Below are 20,135 nucleotides of genomic sequence, written 5' to 3' on the forward strand. Positions count from 1 at the left end.
ATTATTGTGCGTCGATGTTTTGGCTGAACTTCTACGAGTTATAAAACTATAGCCGATATAGGAGGCATTAAAACAGACGCTTGAGCCAATGGAAGGGAATCGGTGAATGCTAACCGGATATCCATTTATATCTCCGAGCTTGACCCAGACCCGGTTGATAGACCCGTAGAGTTCTGCCGAGCCTAAAATCTCTCTGCTGATGAACTGATATTTTGCTTTGATTTCGGTTTTCCTTTCGGATTTTTATCAGCGTCCCTCGATGGAACGCTTCAATTCTCGTTCAGTAAAAGCGCAGGATTCTGAAGCTTGTGGCCAGAAAAGTGTACCAGAGATATCTTGTACAGGATACTGGATATGTCCTGTATCCAGCACGCAGAGCTGCCGAGACGTTGAGACGGCCGTAGAAGACAACCTCGGTAAAGACTTAAAAACGAACCGGTAGGTTTTGTTTTAGATCAGAATTCCGACCTGATGAGTAAATGAAAGACCATCGTGTCCCTTGGCGCCCGAGATACTAATCTAGAACAAGACGCTCTCTACAGCGAGTTCCCAGAACAGAGCAAAGTCCCTTATTATCAGCAGACTGGAGTAAGACAGGATGTGGAGGTGTTTATTATTTATTTATTTATTTATTTATTATCAGACCAGAATGCATCAAGGACAGTCTTATAGTATAGCAGGAAAGATGTGAAAACGTTATTGGGATGTAGTTTAAAACCTTTGACATCCTGTTTAGGACTGTGTGTTACTATAGCGCCTTATTCTTCTGGGAAATACAGACCGTTAGTATATTTCGGTGATCGTATGATCCTTGTACTGTAAAGTTTGATACTTAAACTGAACCCTTCGATTTCGGCCAAACCGGCTTGGCGTGAGCCAGGATTAATGATGTAACGTAATGTTTCAGAAAATCTCGTGGGATTTTCACGCACCACAGTCCAGCGAGTGACCGTGCAGAGAGGTTGTAAAGACCGCATGTAGCACACACTGCGTGTGACACGAGCATTTTACAGCACGCGCGCGCACACACGCACGCAGATAAAAGGTCAGACTGTTCACGATTAGAATATATTCCCACCACGCGAACGCTAAATGTCACCGGCTTTCACAAAGGAACTTTTGTCTTTCTCTGTGATGACTCCTCGTATTTTGTCGTATTCTCTAGCTGTCACCATGCTAGCAGGTGTGATTATTATTATTATTATCATTATTATTATAATAATGTCTGACGCTACTCGACACCGTGATCAAAGGCTTTTTTTTTTTCTTTCTTTCTTTCTTCTCCACCCTCAGAGGGCGTGTTAGCACTGCACTGTTATGCAAATGTCCTGAAATCAGTCATTACGAGTGATTAAGGAGGAGAAAGACGTGACTCATCAGAGTAAACACAAAAGATTAAAAGATGCAAATGAGGTTCAGGACAGGAGACGCGACTCGATTTGTCGGTTTATAAACATTGCCGTAGAGTCTTCAGCAATGAAACGCTTCCTGTTAGAATAAAGAAAAGAAGTATCGGCTTACAGTTGCATGGATTTAGCGTAACGCACGCTGGGTATCGCAGTGACGCTTGTAGTAAAACACGGCGATGATGGGAAATCACGACTTCTACCAAAACACTGATCTGTTTTTCTTCTCAGCGCTGACGAGAGGTTCGACGCCACCTTTCACACCAACGTGCTGGTGAACTCCTCAGGAGCCTGTCAGTATATACCACCAGGTACATCTCACCGACTCTCTACTGCTTTCGTGCTCTTTGAGTCCGTTAGTTGGCGATATACTGTGTGTTTCAGATAGATTCACTAGTTTTTTGCATAATTATAAAGTACTGCATAGCTAAAAATGCGTTTACAAGATACTTGGCACTTTCGCCATCCATACATCACATCACAGCCGCGCCTATTATTTTAAAACAAAATGGACACTGACTGCAAAGAGCCTTGTAGTTCGTCTCCGCGCGCTACTGTTGTCCCGTGCGGGCGTGAGATGAGATGAGAGAAGATATGATGAATATAATATAAGTTTGTTTGTGTTTTTTTTTTTTTCCCAGAGGAACTCGTTATCAGGTAGGAACTGGAGTTCGATCGTTCTGACGAATCATTTGAGGAATCGTTTGATCTCAACTCGCGTGTCGTTTGGAAGTTGATACCGTGGTTGAAATTGCGGCTCCGTGACGCACACGTGCGATCAGCTTTCGTGTTCTTTGAGTGTTATTAAAATTGCAGTTTGCCGTTATTTACAAATTATTTAACTTTTGATGTAAAATGGTGGTGGTGGTGGTAGTAATAATAATAATAATAAGAGGAAGAAGAAGATGACAACTGGTGTAGATTTTCACTCACGTTGGAGTGCCAACACTCTTGTGATCGAGCTCATCCAATCGGGAATAAACTCGAGTACTATCAGTAATGTTCATGGCTCAAGCATCTATTTGAAAAGTCGCTATTTTGGTGTGTGTGTGTGTGTGTGTGTGTGTGTGTGAGACAGGTATTCTGAAGAGTACGTGTTACATTGACGTGCGTTGGTTCCCGTTCGACGTGCAGAAATGCGACCTGAAGTTCGGCTCCTGGACCCACAACGGCTGGCTGCTGGACCTGCAGATGCGGGAGGTGGACATTTCCACGTACATCCCCAACGGAGAGTGGGACCTCGTGGGTGAGACAGAAAACACACACACACACACACACACTCTCACACGCTCTCTCTGCACACGTCCCTTTTTCATTCTCTCTCCCTTTCTCTTATCACGCTTTATTGTCTTTCTACCTCTTTCTTCCATCTTACTGTCTCTCTGTTCCTCCTTACTAATTTCTGTCTCACTCGGTCTTCCATTTTATTCTCTCTCTTTTCCTCCTTGCTTATTCTCCCTGTCCCTCTTTTCCTCCCTCCCTCTTTTCCTCCTTGCTTATTATTGCTCTCTCCTTTTTTTCTCCTTTTCTTTCTTTACATCACTCCTCCCTCTATTTCCCTCTCTTTTTTTTTTCTTTTACCTCTCTCCACTGTCTTTTCCTCTCTCTATGAATATTCTTCTCTTTTCTCAGCCCCTCTTTTCTTTAGAAGATTATTAATGATAGATTGATGGGTAGATTGTATCTCACGTCTGATATCACATGAGGACGAGGTTACCATTTGGTGGTTGAGATGCTGCGCAATAAAACCGGCACATTCGAAGGACTTCGAGGATACTGGAGATCCAGAACACATCGTTCATCTCACCAATACATCTCTCTCTCTCTTTATCTCTCTCTCTCTCTCTTATCCTCTGTGCCTCACGCTGTCACAGAGGGACTGTCAGATTTTCCTGCTTGTGCTGGATTCGTCTCACTGTATGACTCTTATAGTCTATGTAATCTGCTTGTTTTTTCTAAAAGAAGAGTATTGATCGTCTTCCTCCATTGATCCTTCCCTGAAAGAGGAGTAAATAATCTCCACTTCCTGGGTAAGACTGACCCAGTCCACTTCTCACCCTCTCCCTAACCCTGAGTTATACTCTATCTGTAGACAGACACTTAACTCATGTCAGACTCCCGTTTCTCTCCTTCCATTAAAGGAAGGTCTGTTCATCTCACAGTTCAGTTCATGTTCTTTTCTTTAAAAACCTTCCCCCCCACCCCCTTCTCCCCCCTACCCCTCTCTTACCCTCTGTTGAGTGCTGCTTTCAAAACCTCCACATCAGAACAAGCAGGAAAACCCAAAGGAAGGAAAGCGAGGGGGGAAAAATGTGCCATGTCGTGCTAATCAAGCATCGGATATGAGCTCTGGGGGGAAATCATTTAGAGTCGAGTGCAAAAGTTTGCATCTCCTTGGGTTACTGCGGGAGGAGGAAAAAAAAGAAACATGCCTCAATTTTTCAGTTTATCAACAAAACAAAACTGTGCTCGTTTAACGGAGTTTTCCAACCGAGACGCTGGAGACGGAGATGAAAAGAAATCAAAAAGAAAGCGTTCAGCGAGACCGCTACCGGCGGCGAAAAGCGATTTTTCAAAAAGAGACACAAAGATGTGAGCGAAGATTTGGAAGAAGAATTACTGTGGAGGGGAAAAACCGTCAGCCTGTGAAACTAAGACCGGGTGGAACTAAAGTGGTCTAAAAGTTCACATTTATATATTATATAACCGGCAGGAAATGTTACTAAAGGAAGGGTGTGCAAACTTTTGCATTCGGTTGTACAATTGAATTCGTAATAATTATCCCGCAGTTTGCACATAAATGCAAAAAATGCTCTATATGTTGAATATCTTGAAATGATGATGATGACGATGATGATGACGACACTTCGACTACAACTTGTGCTTCTGGGCTAAAGGTCTGAAGAGTAAGATGAAGGTTTTTAGTGGCTCTGGGTCAACACCGTGTACTACAGCACTCAAATATAAAGATGCTGACGATTCAGAAATGGCCTCAACGCACGTGCGCTTTTATTTTTAAAATATAGTTTTATAACCTCCTCTCTGAAAGAGAGGAGAGGAAGGACGTCCTACTATGACCACAGATTTTAGTGCTCTGATGGTCGATTCTACAGGGCATTTTTACAGCTGCCCTGCACCCTCGTTAACCTCCCCAATTAACCTCCCTCCCTCCCTCTCTCCTCCAGTCTGTCTAACAGATGGGATTGTAATGCTAACTGCTCATGACTTGGCACTCGTGTGGACAAACACACACTGAAGCCTCCGTCAGATTCCTCACAGCGCCAGGAATTGGAAAATATCACTAAATATATGTGTGTGTTTCAGAGCTGCCAACCTCAGGAGCTCTGTAAAAGATAGACATGTGAATCTGAATGATTGACAGTTGACAGCGCAAGTGTTTCAAACTCCCCACTTGAAAAGATGTGTACATAGTTTATTACTCTTCTATCGGTAACCGTTATTTTCGTTGGACCACTTAAGGGCAGTTAAATGATTCCCCATCGATGCTTACGGTAAATTTATTCTATATATCTATATATTAAAACATATTTACATTCAATCTCAAATAATAAACTCGGTACAACAATAAACTCAGCGTAGTCAAATAATAAAAACCTAAGAGCGTGAAACAGTGAAGAGAAAGGTAACACTGGTTGCATGTGTTAGCATGTTACACCAGGTTTGACCACAAGGGGGAGATGTTGTGAATTGGAATGATGGGCTAGTTATGCTGCGATCGACTGGCTTTCGTTCGTTTTCGATGCTGTGAGCCGCCATGTTGATTTGACGTCACCGTCCTGAGTTTTTACCAGTAGGAATTCCGAGTTGCAGTGGCGTTCTCTTGGAGGTTGTTGATCTGATGTGTTATTTCTGACTCCCCCCCCCCCCCGCTCAAAGCTATGGCAGATATTCCGAAATTAAAATTCCGCTGGTATCGAGGTCACGCAGCAGGTCTGAATGTATAATCGAGCACAAAGGCAGGAGGGAATGTTCCTAAATTAGTTCAGTAGAATAAACGCGCTACCGAAATTGGCTTTGCATTTTTAATTTTGTTTCGGAAGGGAAGCAACACGGAAACTGATGAATTTTACATAAGCGTCTAATTAGAGAGCGCCGACGTGGCTGTATACGCAGAGTCACGCGTTCCTTTTCTTTCTTTCACAAACACGCACTCGGCTCAAGTACAAGAATTAGTCTGGAACGTGTGGTGTAATCAGTTCAAAAGCACCGTTCAAACCTGCACCGAGAAGAAAATTCACTGTGTGTGTGTGTCGTGTCTCATGGGAACCTCAGCGGCCAGAAGCACGAGCTGAGTGTGAATCCAGACGTAAAACAGGGTGTAAATTGAAGCTATACTGTATGTTGTAGAATTTCGGTTGCACCAAAACGACACTCGGTGTTCCATAGAGAACGTATTTCACCATCAGCAGCCAGTATATCGCTGCTGTGTTTAAGCAAGGAGGCGTTTATGGAAGGAGTCTCCAGTGTCGGCGCTTTGTAGCGGTCAGGAAGTTTCCTGAAACGGTAGAATCGTCACGGTTTCTGCTACGTTAAAACGATGCTGTTAATAATCAAACTGCGCCACGATAGAACGTGCGCCCCCAGCCGCTAGAGTGTCTATGTAATAAGAACACTAAGTAGTGAATAATGAAATGTGATGTGTATAACACTGAAGGAGTGCCAGGCGTGATGGCTGCCAAGGTTTCTTTTCAGTTCAAACGCCGCTCAGTGACACGGGGACTGGTGACAGTGACTGAACAGAGTCACGCCCCCACTCACACTAACCGAATCTCTCAAAAGAAATGACTTTTACTGCACCGCAACTCGCGGCAGTCAGCAGATTCACGTCTGAAAGATGTTGGGGGTGACGTTTGATTTTTATATGAAACGCCCCCCAGCTGACGTTAAATTACAGCAGCGGTACACTGTGTTCGCTGACTTCCTTATCTCTTATTCCCTTTAGGCTTTTTAGGAAGGTTCATTAAAGAAGTTTAAAAAAAAAAAAAAAAAATGAAAAAGGATGTTTTTTTTTTTTTTGTCACCAACGTCCCAGACTGTGGAGTTAAAATAATTATCGGAAAGAGATTAGAACAGTGAGGAGTTATGAGGACACTGAGGTTATTATATACAGCTGAATTGATTATCGTTAATTTATTATATTATTTTTACAGTGATTTTGTCCTGGTTGCAGTTAAACCTCAGCTCTGTGTGTGTGTGTGTGTGTGTGTGTGTGTGGGGGCTATAAATCTTCCAGCCACTTCTTTCGATTTTGGCTAAATGTAATGAAGTGTTCTACAACAGCTATAAAAGATTTTGTGTGTGTGTGTGTGTGTGTGTGTGTGTAGGGGTCCCGGGGAAGAGGAATGAGCTGTATTATGAGTGTTGTAAGGAGCCGTACCCGGACGTGACCTACACGGTGACCATCAGGAGGCGGACGCTGTACTACGGACTCAACCTGCTCATTCCCTGCGTCCTCATTTCAGGCCTCGCGCTGCTCGTCTTCCTGCTGCCCGCCGACTCTGGAGAGAAGATCTCACTGGGTAACACACACACACACACACACACACACACACACACACGCACCCCGGCCACGTGACTTGAACATAAACAGCAGCGAAGCCGATCCACTGTGTACGAATCGATATCGGAGGTGAAGCTCCACGTGAAAGCAGATTGATTTTTACAATTGTGCTCAGTCTCTTTATTTCTTGTTTTTATGGCTTTCGGCTTTTTATTCTCGGCGGCTCTGAAGAAAAATCCTTTTCTGGAGTGTCTGGGCATTTCGAAAGGTCGTATATAATATAACGTACAGCAGTGTGCATTACGGAGGCAGTGTTAGTGTCGAACAAAGTAAGAATTTTTGTTTTGTATGACTTTTCTATTACTTTGACAGCAGTGTATCAATACAGCGTGTAAAACCCTCTAAGAGCCACAGATCGTTTACAGAACTGGCCCGTGCCTCTAAATGTTTCTAAGAGTGCTTTCATGCCTATTAGTGCGATGCCGAGGCGCGTGAGGGGGGAAACAGTGACTTCACCGATTGACGAAGCGGGTTTGATCATCTTCATGCAGCCTAAAAACTCAGAACTGAATTTTTTCTCTTTCTCTTCCCTCTTCAGGAATCACCGTGCTGCTGTCACTCACCGTCTTCATGCTGCTGGTGGCGGAGATCATGCCCGCCACCTCCGACTCCGTCCCCCTCATAGGCACGCTTTATTACCCGTCATTCATTATTTATGAAACCTCACAATGCCGGTCATTTCACTAAACAAATCCTTAATGAAGAAGAAGCGCGGAACTAGGACAGAAGCGGTGTAGAAATGTCCTAGCTATGATATTTACCTTTTTAATTATATCGCTTAAATTGAAGTATAATAAAGTACAGAAACTAACAAGTTTCAAATTTCACTGTTAAGATAATTCAGGAGGCACCATTTTAAAATTCTTTTTTTATTATTTATTTTTATTTTTAAAATTTGTGATTGTATCAGTAACATTTTATATTTTTCACTTTCATATTAATACACTTGTAATTATCTAGTTATTACATGTGTAATATATAGTGATTTATTTGTTGCAAACAAAACAAGTAATTAGCTAAACTTGTTTGTTTGTTTGTTTTTTTAAACGATCAACCGTGTGTGCAGCTCAGTACTTTGCGAGTACGATGATGATCGTGGGCTTGTCCGTCGTCGTCACCGTCCTCGTGCTGCAGTTTCATCATCACGATCCACACGGAGGCAAAATGCCAAAATGGGTGAGGGCATCATCTCTGAAAATGAAATAAACGTTTCAAGCAGGTACCATGATACAGCAAAACCTGTACTAATGGACTGCACCGTTATCATACCGTGATTTTTTCCATCTAGTTATTTATTTATTCCCCCCACACACACACGACTGTGATTACGGTACTTATTTACTAAGCAGCGTTTGCTTTATTTTCTCTTTAAGCTCGTTTGGAGTTTAAAATCTACCGAATGACTCCTAAGTGCTCTTCTAACTGGTCTGTGACTCATTTGATCGCTAACTACCACAATATACAATACTTAGAATATTATTTCTCAAGACAGATAATGAAGGAAAAAAAAATATCATCTAGCAGTGGAACAAACAAGCTGCAATGAAAAAGAGAAAGTGTCCAGTGTTTCTGATTTAGCTCAGTGTTCTTCCTCTCTTACCGTGCTCAGGTGCGGGTGATCCTGCTCCACTGGTGCGCTTGGTTCCTGCGTATGAAGAAGCCAGGCGATGAGCGCAAGTCCCCCTACAGCTACTCCAGCACCAGCAGCCTGCAGATGGGAAGCGTCCCCGGCCAGATGGGCACCAACGGCCACACAAACCTCTACTTCGGCTTCCACTCGCCAGACAGCACCTGCTGCCCCAATAGCAGCGACTCGGGCGTGTCGTGCGGAGTTTCCTGCAGCGGTGGGCATCGTGAGGCAGCCCCGGCGCTATCGGGCGAGCAGCGAGAGCTGCAGAGGCTCCTGGTCGAGGTGTCGTACATGGCGCAGCGTTTCCGGGCCCAGGACGAGGCCGAGGCGGTGCGAGGCGAGTGGAAGTTTGCGGCGGCCGTGGTGGACCGCCTTTGCCTGGTCGCCTTCTCGCTCTTCTCCATCGTGTGCACCTTCGCCATCCTCATGTCCGCGCCCAACTTCATCGAGGCCGTCTCCAAGGACTTCACATAATCGCCCTGCGTTTATCTTTTACACTGCAATGAGAAAAACTAACCACTGCCCCTGTGTGTGTGTGTGTGTGTGTGTGTGTGTGTGTGTGTGTGTGTGTGTCACAGAGTGTAGGTCAGAAATTCCATCCGAGTGAGTGCGAGTACGGTGTTGATCGACTTGTTGTTCCATTATTTTTGGGAATGAACCATTACTGTTTGTAGAAGTGCAATACAAGCCACTGAGATTCACGTCAGGTTGTTGACAAAATGCTGAAGGTTTTGTATATTTTCGGCTGAAACATTAACATGAGCGTATAACAAAATGGTATAATGACGCATAATGAATCAAATCGAGCGGTTACATCTACCGAACAATAACCAGATCTCTGCCACAGGCTGTGTGAGCGAATGTGACTCAGTGAGCAAGTGAATCAGTGTGAGACTATTTAAATTGGTGTGTGTGTGCGCGAGAGAAAGAGAGCACGAATCAGTTGGAACTGATCAGAGTATGAGTCAGTGTGAATCAGTGAGTCTGTCTGAATTAGTGTGTGTGTGTGTGTGTGAGAATCAGTGCGAGTCTATTTGAATCAGTGTGAGTGAATCAGTGAGCCAATATGAATTTGTGTGTACTTAAAGTATTTTGTCGTTTTTGAAATACAAATCTGTATAATTATTGATTGGGAAAAGAAAAAATAATTAATCCGAGTGTATTTTTAAAAATCGTGTTGTTTTCAAAGCCAGTCCTCCCTGTCCGAGTCCCTGTCAGACTGTAGTTTATCGTGGCCGTTCACTTTTAGGCTCTCTGCAGCACTCGTATAGCAGTAGCAATTGAATGCCTGTCACTTTAACACTTTCTTTTTTTTTCCCCCTCACCAAACACTGTGCTTTTGCTAAATACCTGCCACATCACACCGCCACCTGCATAATACTTCTTTTTATCGCCGTTGCTGTTTTGCTTCTGCAAACGCGTCACTCGATCGCTGTGTAAATATTGACGACTACTAATGAGTCTCAGAACGCTTTGTAATGGAAAAGTTAAGCGTGCTATGATTATTAAAGCCCCTGCCAACTTATTTTCATAACTAACTCCTTACAATAGACTACAGCTCATGTGGCGAACTCGCTGTTATGCCTTACTCCAACATGACTATTGCTATCAGTGTGGCTCAAAAACCCGCCTCTGTTCAAGCACCATGCCATTCCTACTTTCCAGTTGAGTTCTCTCTCTCTCTCTCTCTATATATATATATATATATATATATATATATATATATATAATATATATATATATATTCTCTTTAATCTAACTGTACCACATGGGCAAACAGATGTGGGAAGACTCTGCGTGTGATCCCAGGAGCTCTCATGAATATGTAAATGTTTTGATGATCCGTTTTAAAATCACCTCAGACAGTTTGAACACACCAGAGTCGACTGCTTTGGCTTTTAATTACAGAACAAATGAGAAGAGGGAAATCGCGAGTCCGTGGCCATGAACACCTCAGCTGACCGGTGTACTCCTTTTGTTTGTTTGTTAGCGGCTCCAGATTCATTTCACATCACGTTCGCTGCCTCTGTTTACTTTCTGCGACTCTGTGTGCATGTCTCAACACCGTGGATAAGCAGTGATAATCGTACCGGGGTTTACCAAAGCACTGCGATGTGAGTAGCCGTAGCCTTTACTTCAGAAACGTGAAGAGATTCTGGTGTAACTGATCAATCGGATATTTTTTTAAAAGTGAAATGTACTTAAATATAATATATTATGGTTTTATATATATATATACACTGTGGTTGTAGTTGTGGTGTTCCTCAGTTTGATTTGTCCTTGTTTCTTTTCATGCTCGATTTGTGCGGTCCTCTTTCTAACATGTACAGGATTTGTGCCAACGTCATGAACTAACAGCCATTTTATTACAAAACACAGATTTCGAACAAAACCTCAATAAACGATGTCAAAGAGTTGTGTGAGCTGGCATGGCCTGTTTTATTGAGAGCATGAATTTCCACTTCTGCTTATAACTATATTGAATTCATATGAACTGATACTGAAGCTGTATTTGTGTTTTGCTGTCGTAGGCACTGAGTGAAGAGTAAATAAGAGGGAAGGAAAGTGGGCAGGTTTCGCTTACTCGTTGAGTTGGCACAGCAGCGCCGAGGCTCTGGAGATCCAGTAATCACTTGGCCTGTTGGACGGCAACATCACCGTCACCACGAAGTTAGTGGAGTGTCCTGTAAGGAGAAAAAAAAAAAAACCCCGAGTGTTCACTTAAAGCAGCGTTTCATTCTGTATAGGTAATATATCAACTATACATGCGTCTACTACAGTGTTTATTGTATAATATGGATGATGTGCTTCAATAATGAAGTTCCCAGACGTGGTTCCTATTGAATTTCTTAATAATTCCATTATAAAATATTAATCATGTAGTAAACTATAGTAACATGGGTGCAGTTTATCCATTCGAGCTCTCGCACTAGCCGACTGAGAGCAAGTATTCAGTATCTTGTGACTATATTGTGTAGACTTTTTAGTTTATTGGCCCGTGAGATTAAAAAAAGTTAATGTGTCAGCTTAGACGTTCTTGAATTCTAGATCATATATTGCAACTGACAGCGAAAAGTAAATAAATAAATGAGTGGATGTGTAGAATGTGCTGTACGGTGATGTTACCAGTAGTGGACAGAGTTCCGGCTCTGGCGGCGGTTTTATACAGCGGCGCGTGGTACAGTGATTGATCCGGTACGTAGTTCTGCTGAGGCTCAAAGTGCAGCACGGGCAGCATGGGGTTCATCACCCCGGGCAACGCGTCCTCAATCACCATGTTCAAATCGTCCCAGCGACTCGAGTCCATGAACATCCCGTGCACTAACACTCCGTCCTCTATGCTGGGGAGCTACACACAAAAAGCGCTGGGGTCTAGTCGACGTTAACGAAAAATACGACTCGGAGGATAAAATCGTTCTTTTATTACAGACGGACATTAAAAATAATAGTATTTTTTGTGATTACTGATTGACTTACGGTTCAGCACCGCATCCAAAGTAAATTAACGAAATATCATAAATCGGCTTGTACATATTAGTACATTAAAGGCATCAGGGTTGAAGCCTGCTGACCTTCTGGTCTTGGTCGAGTTCAGCGTCTGGTCCGAGGTTCTTCAGGGCTTCGGTGACGACGGCTTGGTCTCGGTACACCGCCCACACGTTGAAGCGGAAGTTGAGCTCGTCGATGGGCAGGTTGTACTTACGTGCGTGGTTCTGCAGAATGCCTGTTGGACAGTAAAGTGCGTGTAGTTAATCGTTTTGACACTGAGACGGAACACACACACACGTTTAACTTTTAGAACACAGACCTGTCAGAAAGCCCTGAGGGAAGAAGAACCCTGAGATCCAGAAAGACTTGGGCTGACCTCTGGTTATCCAGCTCTGCATAGAAAACAACATAGAAAAAATGTATTCCAGTAACCTGTAACACACCCGTTCAACATAAAGAAAAGAGAACAGGTGCGTAGTAGTAAATAGCTAGCGTTTCTCCCATAGACATCTCTCTGATCTTCACCTTGGCTTATCCTTTTTAACAGCAAAAGCCACTGCAAACACTGACACCTTTTAACGTGTCAAATGTGTCTGGGATGCTTTCACACTAGCCATTTTTTCCCTTATCTACTTGTGCACGTTATACATATTCGTTTTGTCACAACCGAGTGCTTTACAAGGTAAGAAGTTTCAGAAAAGCAGCAAGTGGCATCAAGCTTTAGCAACCGATCAGGTTGCAGCTTCGGAGTGAGCAAAAGGACTGAGCATCAGTACAAAAAAAAAGTCTAAAAATGAGTTAGGAAATGTCAAATGGGAGATATTTCAAACTTAGGCAAAATACACAGTGATTAATTGAATTTTTGTTAATAAATCTGAATAACAGACCTAGATTATTAGCTGGGGCGGTGGTTTGTTAGAATGTGTGCATCACCATTGTGTGTTAACACGTTCTTCAAACACTTGCTTTATTTTCTTTAGTATGTGAGTCCCCCACTGACATGTGATTCCCCACTGACGTGTCATTACAGTTGTGATTTTCAGTACAGTAATAGGCCAACAGAAAAGATCGTCACGCACGTAATCAAGAACCCAAGACAAGAGCGTAATCTGAGAAGCGTTTTTGTATGGCAGTTAATTTCTTGAATCACGGCGTAAACAATCCAGATTGCTTTCCACGCTCTGTACCCTACAGAATCCTACAGCGAGCTTGAAACGACCTCCATCGGGACAGACGGACGTTAAAAATAAGCCCGAGGTTTCCTCTGTCGGGCGACAATCGCTTCTGCTTCAGCTCCCATGTAGGACAGGAAAGAAATCAGACTTGTTAACTAGAGCAGACGGCCGCAGGGTACGGAACCCTCGGAGCGCAGGACCCGTTCGTCCTTGAGCATCACATTCTATCTAAAACTTTTCTTTTTAAAAAACTGCAGTTCCCTTACTCCAAAATGACTACTCACTGCATTCTTCTAACATGAATCACTCGGATTACATCAGGAGTGTGTGTGGTGGCGAGAGAAAGAGCGTCTCGTCTCTTGTGAAAGATCTTACCTACGGTCTTATCTTACTCACACACTCGGATTCTTTACTTTCTCGATTCGTATTAAAATAACTTAAAGGGAGTAGAATGTAACGCTCGTCTTACGTCTATGAAGGCGGTACGCAGTGCCAGGTCTCGGACCCAGCTGCCCAGAGGCTTTAGAGACGGGTACGCGGCGTTGGCCCAGTGCTCCGGCACCTGGTTGTTCAGGAAGCTGTTGTAGATCCGCTCCATCTCCTCAGACATCACCACCAAGCCGGCTATGGCCTTCTGCAGGGTGCACAGGGAGGTCTAGATACGCACGCACACACACCAAAATTTACACAATTAAATTAATAACCGAATCCTTATGTAGGTCAGTGATTCCCTCTCTCGGTCTTAAGGGATTCATGTTCTGGGATTTCAGGATCTTTCATACTCTCTGGGTTTGAATCAGGTGTGTTCGAGCTGAAAAGCACTGAGAGAGAAATACAGATCTGGGTCATGTTCAGACAGCGCAGAGTTCATTTAGAAATGTAATCTTTACTGCCTCACATTCTCTTTAATGGATTATAAATGTGTTTTTTATAGAGAACATTTTTTAAAAAACTAGCTTGTATATAATAAAAGATGAAAAAAAATTTGCACAGAACTACAAACCATCTTTTCGTGAGCTATTTACCCAGACCAAAATGGTATGATCTGACCAGGGATAAGCGAGAAGCAACTGCTGTACTGTCACTTATATTTTCCTGAAAACACTTAAATTCACACCCTTTCAATGAAGCTCACCCGTATCACATGCAGCAGGAAGTTGAAACGGTCCACTTCCTGTCCCAGCACAGTGGTCAGAGAGTTCACTCTGCCATTAGAGTCTCGAGAAAACAGGGTTTCTGCCGCGCCGTCCATATCGAGCTTGTCTAAACACACACACAGTGTTTTTACATTATTGGCTGTGATTAATTTTGTAGAGCAGTATCATTGTATTTAAATAATTAAAAGAGGAAGTGGTAGATTAAAGAGGATGGTGTAGATTATGTTGTAGTTTATGGTGGATGGTGTAGTTGCTGTAGTTTATGGTGGGTGGTGTATATTATGTCGTAGTTTATGGTGGATGGTGTAGTTCATAGTGGGTGGTGTAGTTTATGGTGGGTGGTGTAGTTTATGGTGCAGATTATGGTGGATGGTGTAGATTATGGTGCAGATTATGGTGGATGGTGTAGATTATGTTGTAGATTATGGTGGATGGTGTAGATTATGGTGGATGGTGTAGATTATGTTGTAGATTATGGTGCAGATTATGGTGGATGGTATAGATTATGGTGTATGGTGTAGATTATGGTGCAGATTATGGTGGATGGTGTAGATTATGTTGTAGATTATGGTGCAGATTATGGTGGATGGTGTAGATTATGTTGTAGATTATGGTGGATGGTGTAGATTATGGTGTAGATTATGGTGGATGGTATAGATTATGGTGGATGGTGTAGATTATGTTGTAGATTATGGTGCAGATTATGGTGGATGGTGTAGATTATGTTGTAGATTATGGTGGATGGTGTAGATTATGGTGGATGGTATAGATTATGGTGGATGGTGTAGATTATGTTGTAGATTATGGTGGATGGTGTAGATTATGGTGTGGATTATGGTGGATGGTGTAGATTATGGTGCAGATTATGGTGTAGATTATGGTGGATGGTGTAGATTATGTTGTAGATTATGGTGCAGATTATGTTGTAGATTATGGTGGATGGTGTAGATTATGGTGCAGATTATGGTGGATGGTGCAGATTATGGTGTAGATTATGGTGGATGGTGTAGATTATGGTGTAGATTATGGTGGATGGTGTAGATTATGGTGGATGGTGCAGATTATGTTGTAGATTATGGTGGATGGTGTAGATTATGGTGCAGATTATGGTGGATGGTGCAGATTATGGTGTAGATTATGGTGGATGGTGTAGATTATGGTGTAGATTATGGTGGATGGTGTAGATTATGTTGTAGATTATGTTGTGGATTATGGTGGGTGGTGTAGATTATGGTGGATGGTGTAGATTATGTTGTAGATTATGTTGTGGATTATGGTGGGTGGTGTAGATTATGGTGCAGATTATGGTGGATGGTGTAGATTATGGTGGATGGTGTAGATTATGGTGCAGATTATGGTGGATGGTGTAGATTATGGTGGATGGTGTAGATTACGTTGTAGATTATGGTGGGTGGTGTACCCGACACTCACCCGGAATCTTGTTCAGGATAGAGTCTGCGAGTTCCAGCACCACCTCGTCGTTACTCTTCCCTCCTGCAGCTGCTGAGGAGCGCGGCTGCACCTCCAGGATGGTGTTAATCAGGGTCAGTGTCTCCTGCCTCTGTGTGAACACACCACACCCATCAGCAGGTGTTAATCTGGGTAGGTGATAATCTTTCGCGTTAATCTGGGCAGGTGATGGTGTTAGTGCCTCGCAGTGTGTGTTAGTGAACGTGTTACAGCGGGTTTTACCTGGAAAGCCAGGTTAGCGTTGTCATGCATGCCGAAGATCTCGGGATCGTCGATGATCGGCAGATTCTCAATGTAGCTGTTGTACTCGCTCAGTTTGTCGGACTCGGGAGCGAAGTAGATCCCTACGTGCACCAGACGAGAACGTGTCTCGTTTTTATTACGTCCGTCTTTATTTTGATGTACTCGTGTATGAAATGATATATTATGTATTAAGTAATAGCCAGAGTGGAGTGCAAATTTAATCAGGGAATATGTTCTATTTCTATTTTGTAAAAGGATCCTGCTGATTCACAATATATATGTGTGTGTGTGTGTGTGTGTGTGTGTGTGTGTGTGTGTGTGTACCTGATGCTGAGTACTTGTATGCCTCCTTCAGAGTCTCTGGCAAGAAGAACTGTTTGAGAATGGTGCGCAAACAACGCTGATCCCAAGCATCTGTTACTCTCCCTCCATATGTAATCTCTCCTACACACACACACACACACACACACACACACACACACACACACACACACACACACACACCGTGCTGCTGCATCAGAATCAATGACAGTCACCTTTCCAGTGATTAATGAGACATTAATGTCACCGAGGGAAAAGTTAAGCTCGAAACCTAAACCTGTAATTACACACTAATCACTTTCACACACTCCGTCTCCGGAGTAAAACACGCAATTAAACATCGTTTGATTAGAAAATCCGTTCACGGTGTTACCGAATGGTGTGAAACTTTTACAATCGGCATCATGACTTTACGATTTAATATACGATATACCGCAGTTTTTAACACGTACTATACAATTATCTCGGATTCTTCCCAATAGGAGGACATCGGAGGAGACGTATATTATCTGAGACGCTGCTTATCTCCAGGAGCACTGAGCTACGATCATAGCTGACGAGGGCTCGGCGCGTTTTATTTACGAGAGAACACTAATTATTGTATATATTATGAATATATAATATACTGGGGGGGTTTTTTTGGATACGATATTCACGTTACGTGACTACGAACTGTTCGCTCTGGGTGTGGATGGGTGACGTTGTGACGCCGTATCGCTCGTGGAATTCAAATTCAAACGTCGTCTTCAAAGGAAAATGACAGCCGTCATAGCTTCAAGCAAATATTTAATGACACCGAGTCAGACTCTCTCTCTCTCTCCTCTTCCTCTTCTGTCTGCATATTTAGTCAGATGTGTATTTGATCTCCTTCTGAATAAACTCTCCACGCACTTAATATGCGTCAGAAATATTATCTCATCAGGAACTCATCAGCGGTTCGAGCCCGTCAGCGAAAATCGGCTTTTCGTCCCATTAAACACACTCATCCGTTTTTATTCTGCGTTTTATATAATGGGACACCGATTTGGGTTTTGCTTCACTGCATAAAACACACACACACACACACACACACACACACACACACACACACACATACATACGCAAAGTCCCTTACACTCACTTCCTTCAGGCACAGATGAGGGCTCAGGGAGATGGTGCAGATCAATGAATAATACAATGAATAATTCTCACTTAAACATGCTTTCAAACTCCCACACACCCACACACACACACACACACCAGTGATGTAGATGAGTGCGTCCCAGGGGATGTGTCCTGTCTGGCAGTAGAGGTTCAGGTTGAGAAGCGCGCACTCCCTGTCGCTGTCATTGAACTCGTAGCCGATGTTCCAGCCGAGAGGACCAAACTTCTTCCTTTCCTACACACACACACACACACACTTTAATTCAGCAGGGGTTAGACACACACACGTTCTACAATAACATTTATTCCCAGTTGATAGTTTACCAAATATCAGTATGTTCTGTAATAATCACTAGGTGCAGAATTGGATGATTATTTAACATTTATGGAAGGAGTCTCCAGTGTCAGAGGTAAAGCTGTATGTTTGGTGAGGGAACTAATGGAATAACCGCGGACGTTCCGCAACGTTAAACCGCAACTATAAAAGGAATAATAAAAAAGTATGACGTGTTCTTCTTTAATAAATAATTAAATATACTGTATTTGCTGTGGAATGCGAGGAATAAAAAACACTTAGGGACGCGCTTTTATAGGAAAGTGATCAACGCCAAGGTGCTAACAGTGACTCCGTTCCATATCGAGGCGTATCGACAACACCACCACCCCTGACCTGGATGATGGCGTGGAAGAAACACAGTCCGAAGATGAGCTTCCTCCACTTCCTGCCCAGGATGTGCTCCTCGAAGAACGAGCTGCTGATTTCTGTAAAAGCCCGTCGCACGTTCGCGCGGAGGCCCTTCGGCGGCTCGTTGGTCACCTGGTTTCGCAGAAAAAGGTACATTATCTTTCTCTGACGTTCTGTCATTAACATTGTATACACACACACACACACACACAGAAAGGTGTCCCCTGTACAATGATGAAAGACCAGTATTCCCTCTGAATTCAGTATAATCTTTCTCCCTCTCTCTCTCGCTCGCACACACACACACACACACACACACGCACACGATGTGTCTGTCAGACGTGACAGTTTAATCAGCGAGATTGACGTTTTCGCTTGCACTTGTAAATTCATTTACACTCAGCTGTTCTGTGACGAATGTCTACACTGTCACTTTTTCAGCAGTAATGTGTGTGTGTGTGTGTGTGTGTGTGTGTGTGTGTTTTACCTTGACAGAATTTTGGAGTACAGTGACTGGGAAGACACTGGTGGGCATCGAGCTGAGGAACAGCCTGAAGTTCTCATGGATAGTGATGTCTGCAAAACCAACCAATCACATCTCAGTACGCTGATAAACAGCCAATCAGGAAGCAGCAGTATACAGGTTATAAGTTGGGGGGTTTTTTTTGGTACTGAGAAACACGTGCAGATTGGTGTGTTCCTTTTGAGTTTTATACTGATTCAGTCACAAACATGAGTGCGCGCGCACGCGCACACACACACACACACACACACACACACACACACACACACACACCAGGCTCGGAGAAGCTCTTGATGATTTCCTCCATGGAGAGCATCCAAGAGACGGCGAGGTGGCAGTTCTGCAGGAAGATCCAGTTCCCGTTCTTCTGCGCTTCGGATATCATCTTCTCAGCTATCGGGCCCTGACCCTGACCCAAAGATATAGACTTCACGCTACACACACACACAAACAAATAGTACAAACATCACAACTCTCGCTGTTATTACTTAATTCCCCATTTCAAAATGTGGCCTCTTGCCTGTCCAAGTATCCACGCTCCTTGGCGAATCTCTGGAATGCCCCCATGGGATCGGAGCCAGTGCTGAGGATGAACACCAGGGGTGTGGAGGGAGACATGTCTGCGTACAGGGTTGCCAGATCCACCGGCGGATTCTCCACGAACGGCTGCCCCAGGCTGACTATCACGAATTCGGTCACGGCAAGCACGACCTGGCAACACAAAGCGGGTTAATGAAACGCTCTGAATTCTTCAGAGAATGGCCAGGTAAATATCAACATTTACCTCAGATGTGTTGATAAATTAGTACACACCTAAATTTAAACTAAACACCTAACTTCCGCTAATATTTTTACTGTATTGAAATACAATGACTTTCTAGAAAAATGTCGACGTCTGTTCTTCCTGACCTTTTCTTCACTGAAGCTCTTAATCAGGATGAGTTTCTGGAAGGCTCCGAGGCGCTTGTCCCAGTGACCTGTGAGCTCAGGTTGCTGGTCGGAGTACGGCGCGAGGTGTGTGACATAGCCGTCCCACTGCTCCGGGTTCACCGCCACCTCCAAGCGTCCTGCAGGGTGAGGGTGAGAGAGAGAGAGAGAGAAAATAATAATAATAACAACAATACACACACTGAAATACACACTGAGGAAGTGGTCAGCATACCCAGCCGCACGGTAACAGGTGTTGATACGATGTCTTTCTTAATGCCTCTGAAACACGGCAGTTTCTCCTCGAGGTCACAACACATCTCCCAGGTGAAATCAGACAACCAGGGAACACTCGGCTTCTCTGGGGTCTCCTTCACAGAAAGAT

General features: G+C 43.5%; 2 protein-coding genes across 9 annotated transcripts in view; one reads left to right on the plus strand and one right to left on the minus strand.

Annotated features, from left to right (window-relative positions):
• The window catches only part of chrna8 (cholinergic receptor, nicotinic, alpha 8), a gene marked incomplete at its 5' end in the record, with an annotated part of 29,247 nt that extends 18,952 nt beyond the window's left edge, over positions 1-10,295 (plus strand). Inside the window, 6 exons of the mRNA XM_053618773.1 lie at positions 1,638-1,717; positions 2,485-2,652; positions 6,752-6,946; positions 7,526-7,612; positions 8,054-8,163; positions 8,597-10,295. Coding sequence (XP_053474748.1) covers positions 1,638-1,717; positions 2,485-2,652; positions 6,752-6,946; positions 7,526-7,612; positions 8,054-8,163; positions 8,597-9,091 — 1,135 coding nt within the window. The remainder of the gene's footprint in view (positions 1-1,637; positions 1,718-2,484; positions 2,653-6,751; positions 6,947-7,525; positions 7,613-8,053; positions 8,164-8,596) is intronic.
• Positions 10,296-11,032: 737 nt separating this feature from the next.
• dnah6 (dynein, axonemal, heavy chain 6) overlaps positions 11,033-20,135 on the minus strand; it is a 39,741-nt gene continuing 30,638 nt past the window's right edge. For 6 of the 8 annotated variants that reach the window (XM_053618764.1, XM_053618763.1, XM_053618759.1 and 3 more), the window contains 17 exons: positions 19,986-20,121; positions 19,733-19,890; positions 19,344-19,534; positions 19,097-19,257; positions 18,788-18,876; positions 18,286-18,432; positions 17,712-17,850; positions 16,476-16,595; positions 16,131-16,252; positions 15,870-15,999; positions 14,417-14,544; positions 14,064-14,102; positions 13,751-13,936; positions 12,426-12,498; positions 12,190-12,341; positions 11,744-11,966; positions 11,033-11,301 (listed from right to left, as the gene is read on the minus strand). In XM_053618764.1, the coding sequence (XP_053474739.1) occupies positions 11,198-11,301; positions 11,744-11,966; positions 12,190-12,341; positions 12,426-12,498; positions 13,751-13,936; positions 14,064-14,102; positions 14,417-14,544; positions 15,870-15,999; positions 16,131-16,252; positions 16,476-16,595; positions 17,712-17,850; positions 18,286-18,432; positions 18,788-18,876; positions 19,097-19,257; positions 19,344-19,534; positions 19,733-19,890; positions 19,986-20,121 (2,298 nt within the window). In that variant the 3' untranslated portion in view covers positions 11,033-11,197. Of the gene's footprint in view, positions 11,302-11,743; positions 11,967-12,189; positions 12,342-12,425; positions 12,499-13,750; positions 13,937-14,063; positions 14,103-14,416; positions 14,545-15,869; positions 16,000-16,130; positions 16,253-16,475; positions 16,596-17,711; positions 17,851-18,285; positions 18,433-18,787; positions 18,877-19,096; positions 19,258-19,343; positions 19,535-19,732; positions 19,891-19,985; positions 20,122-20,135 lie in introns of those variants that run through there. The other 2 variants (XM_053618762.1, XR_008385134.1) reach the window with 2 other exon arrangements.

The sequence above is a fragment of the Ictalurus furcatus genome, chromosome 29 (genome assembly GCF_023375685.1).
Source record: "Ictalurus furcatus strain D&B chromosome 29, Billie_1.0, whole genome shotgun sequence".
Lineage (NCBI taxonomy): Eukaryota > Metazoa > Chordata > Actinopteri > Siluriformes > Ictaluridae > Ictalurus > Ictalurus furcatus.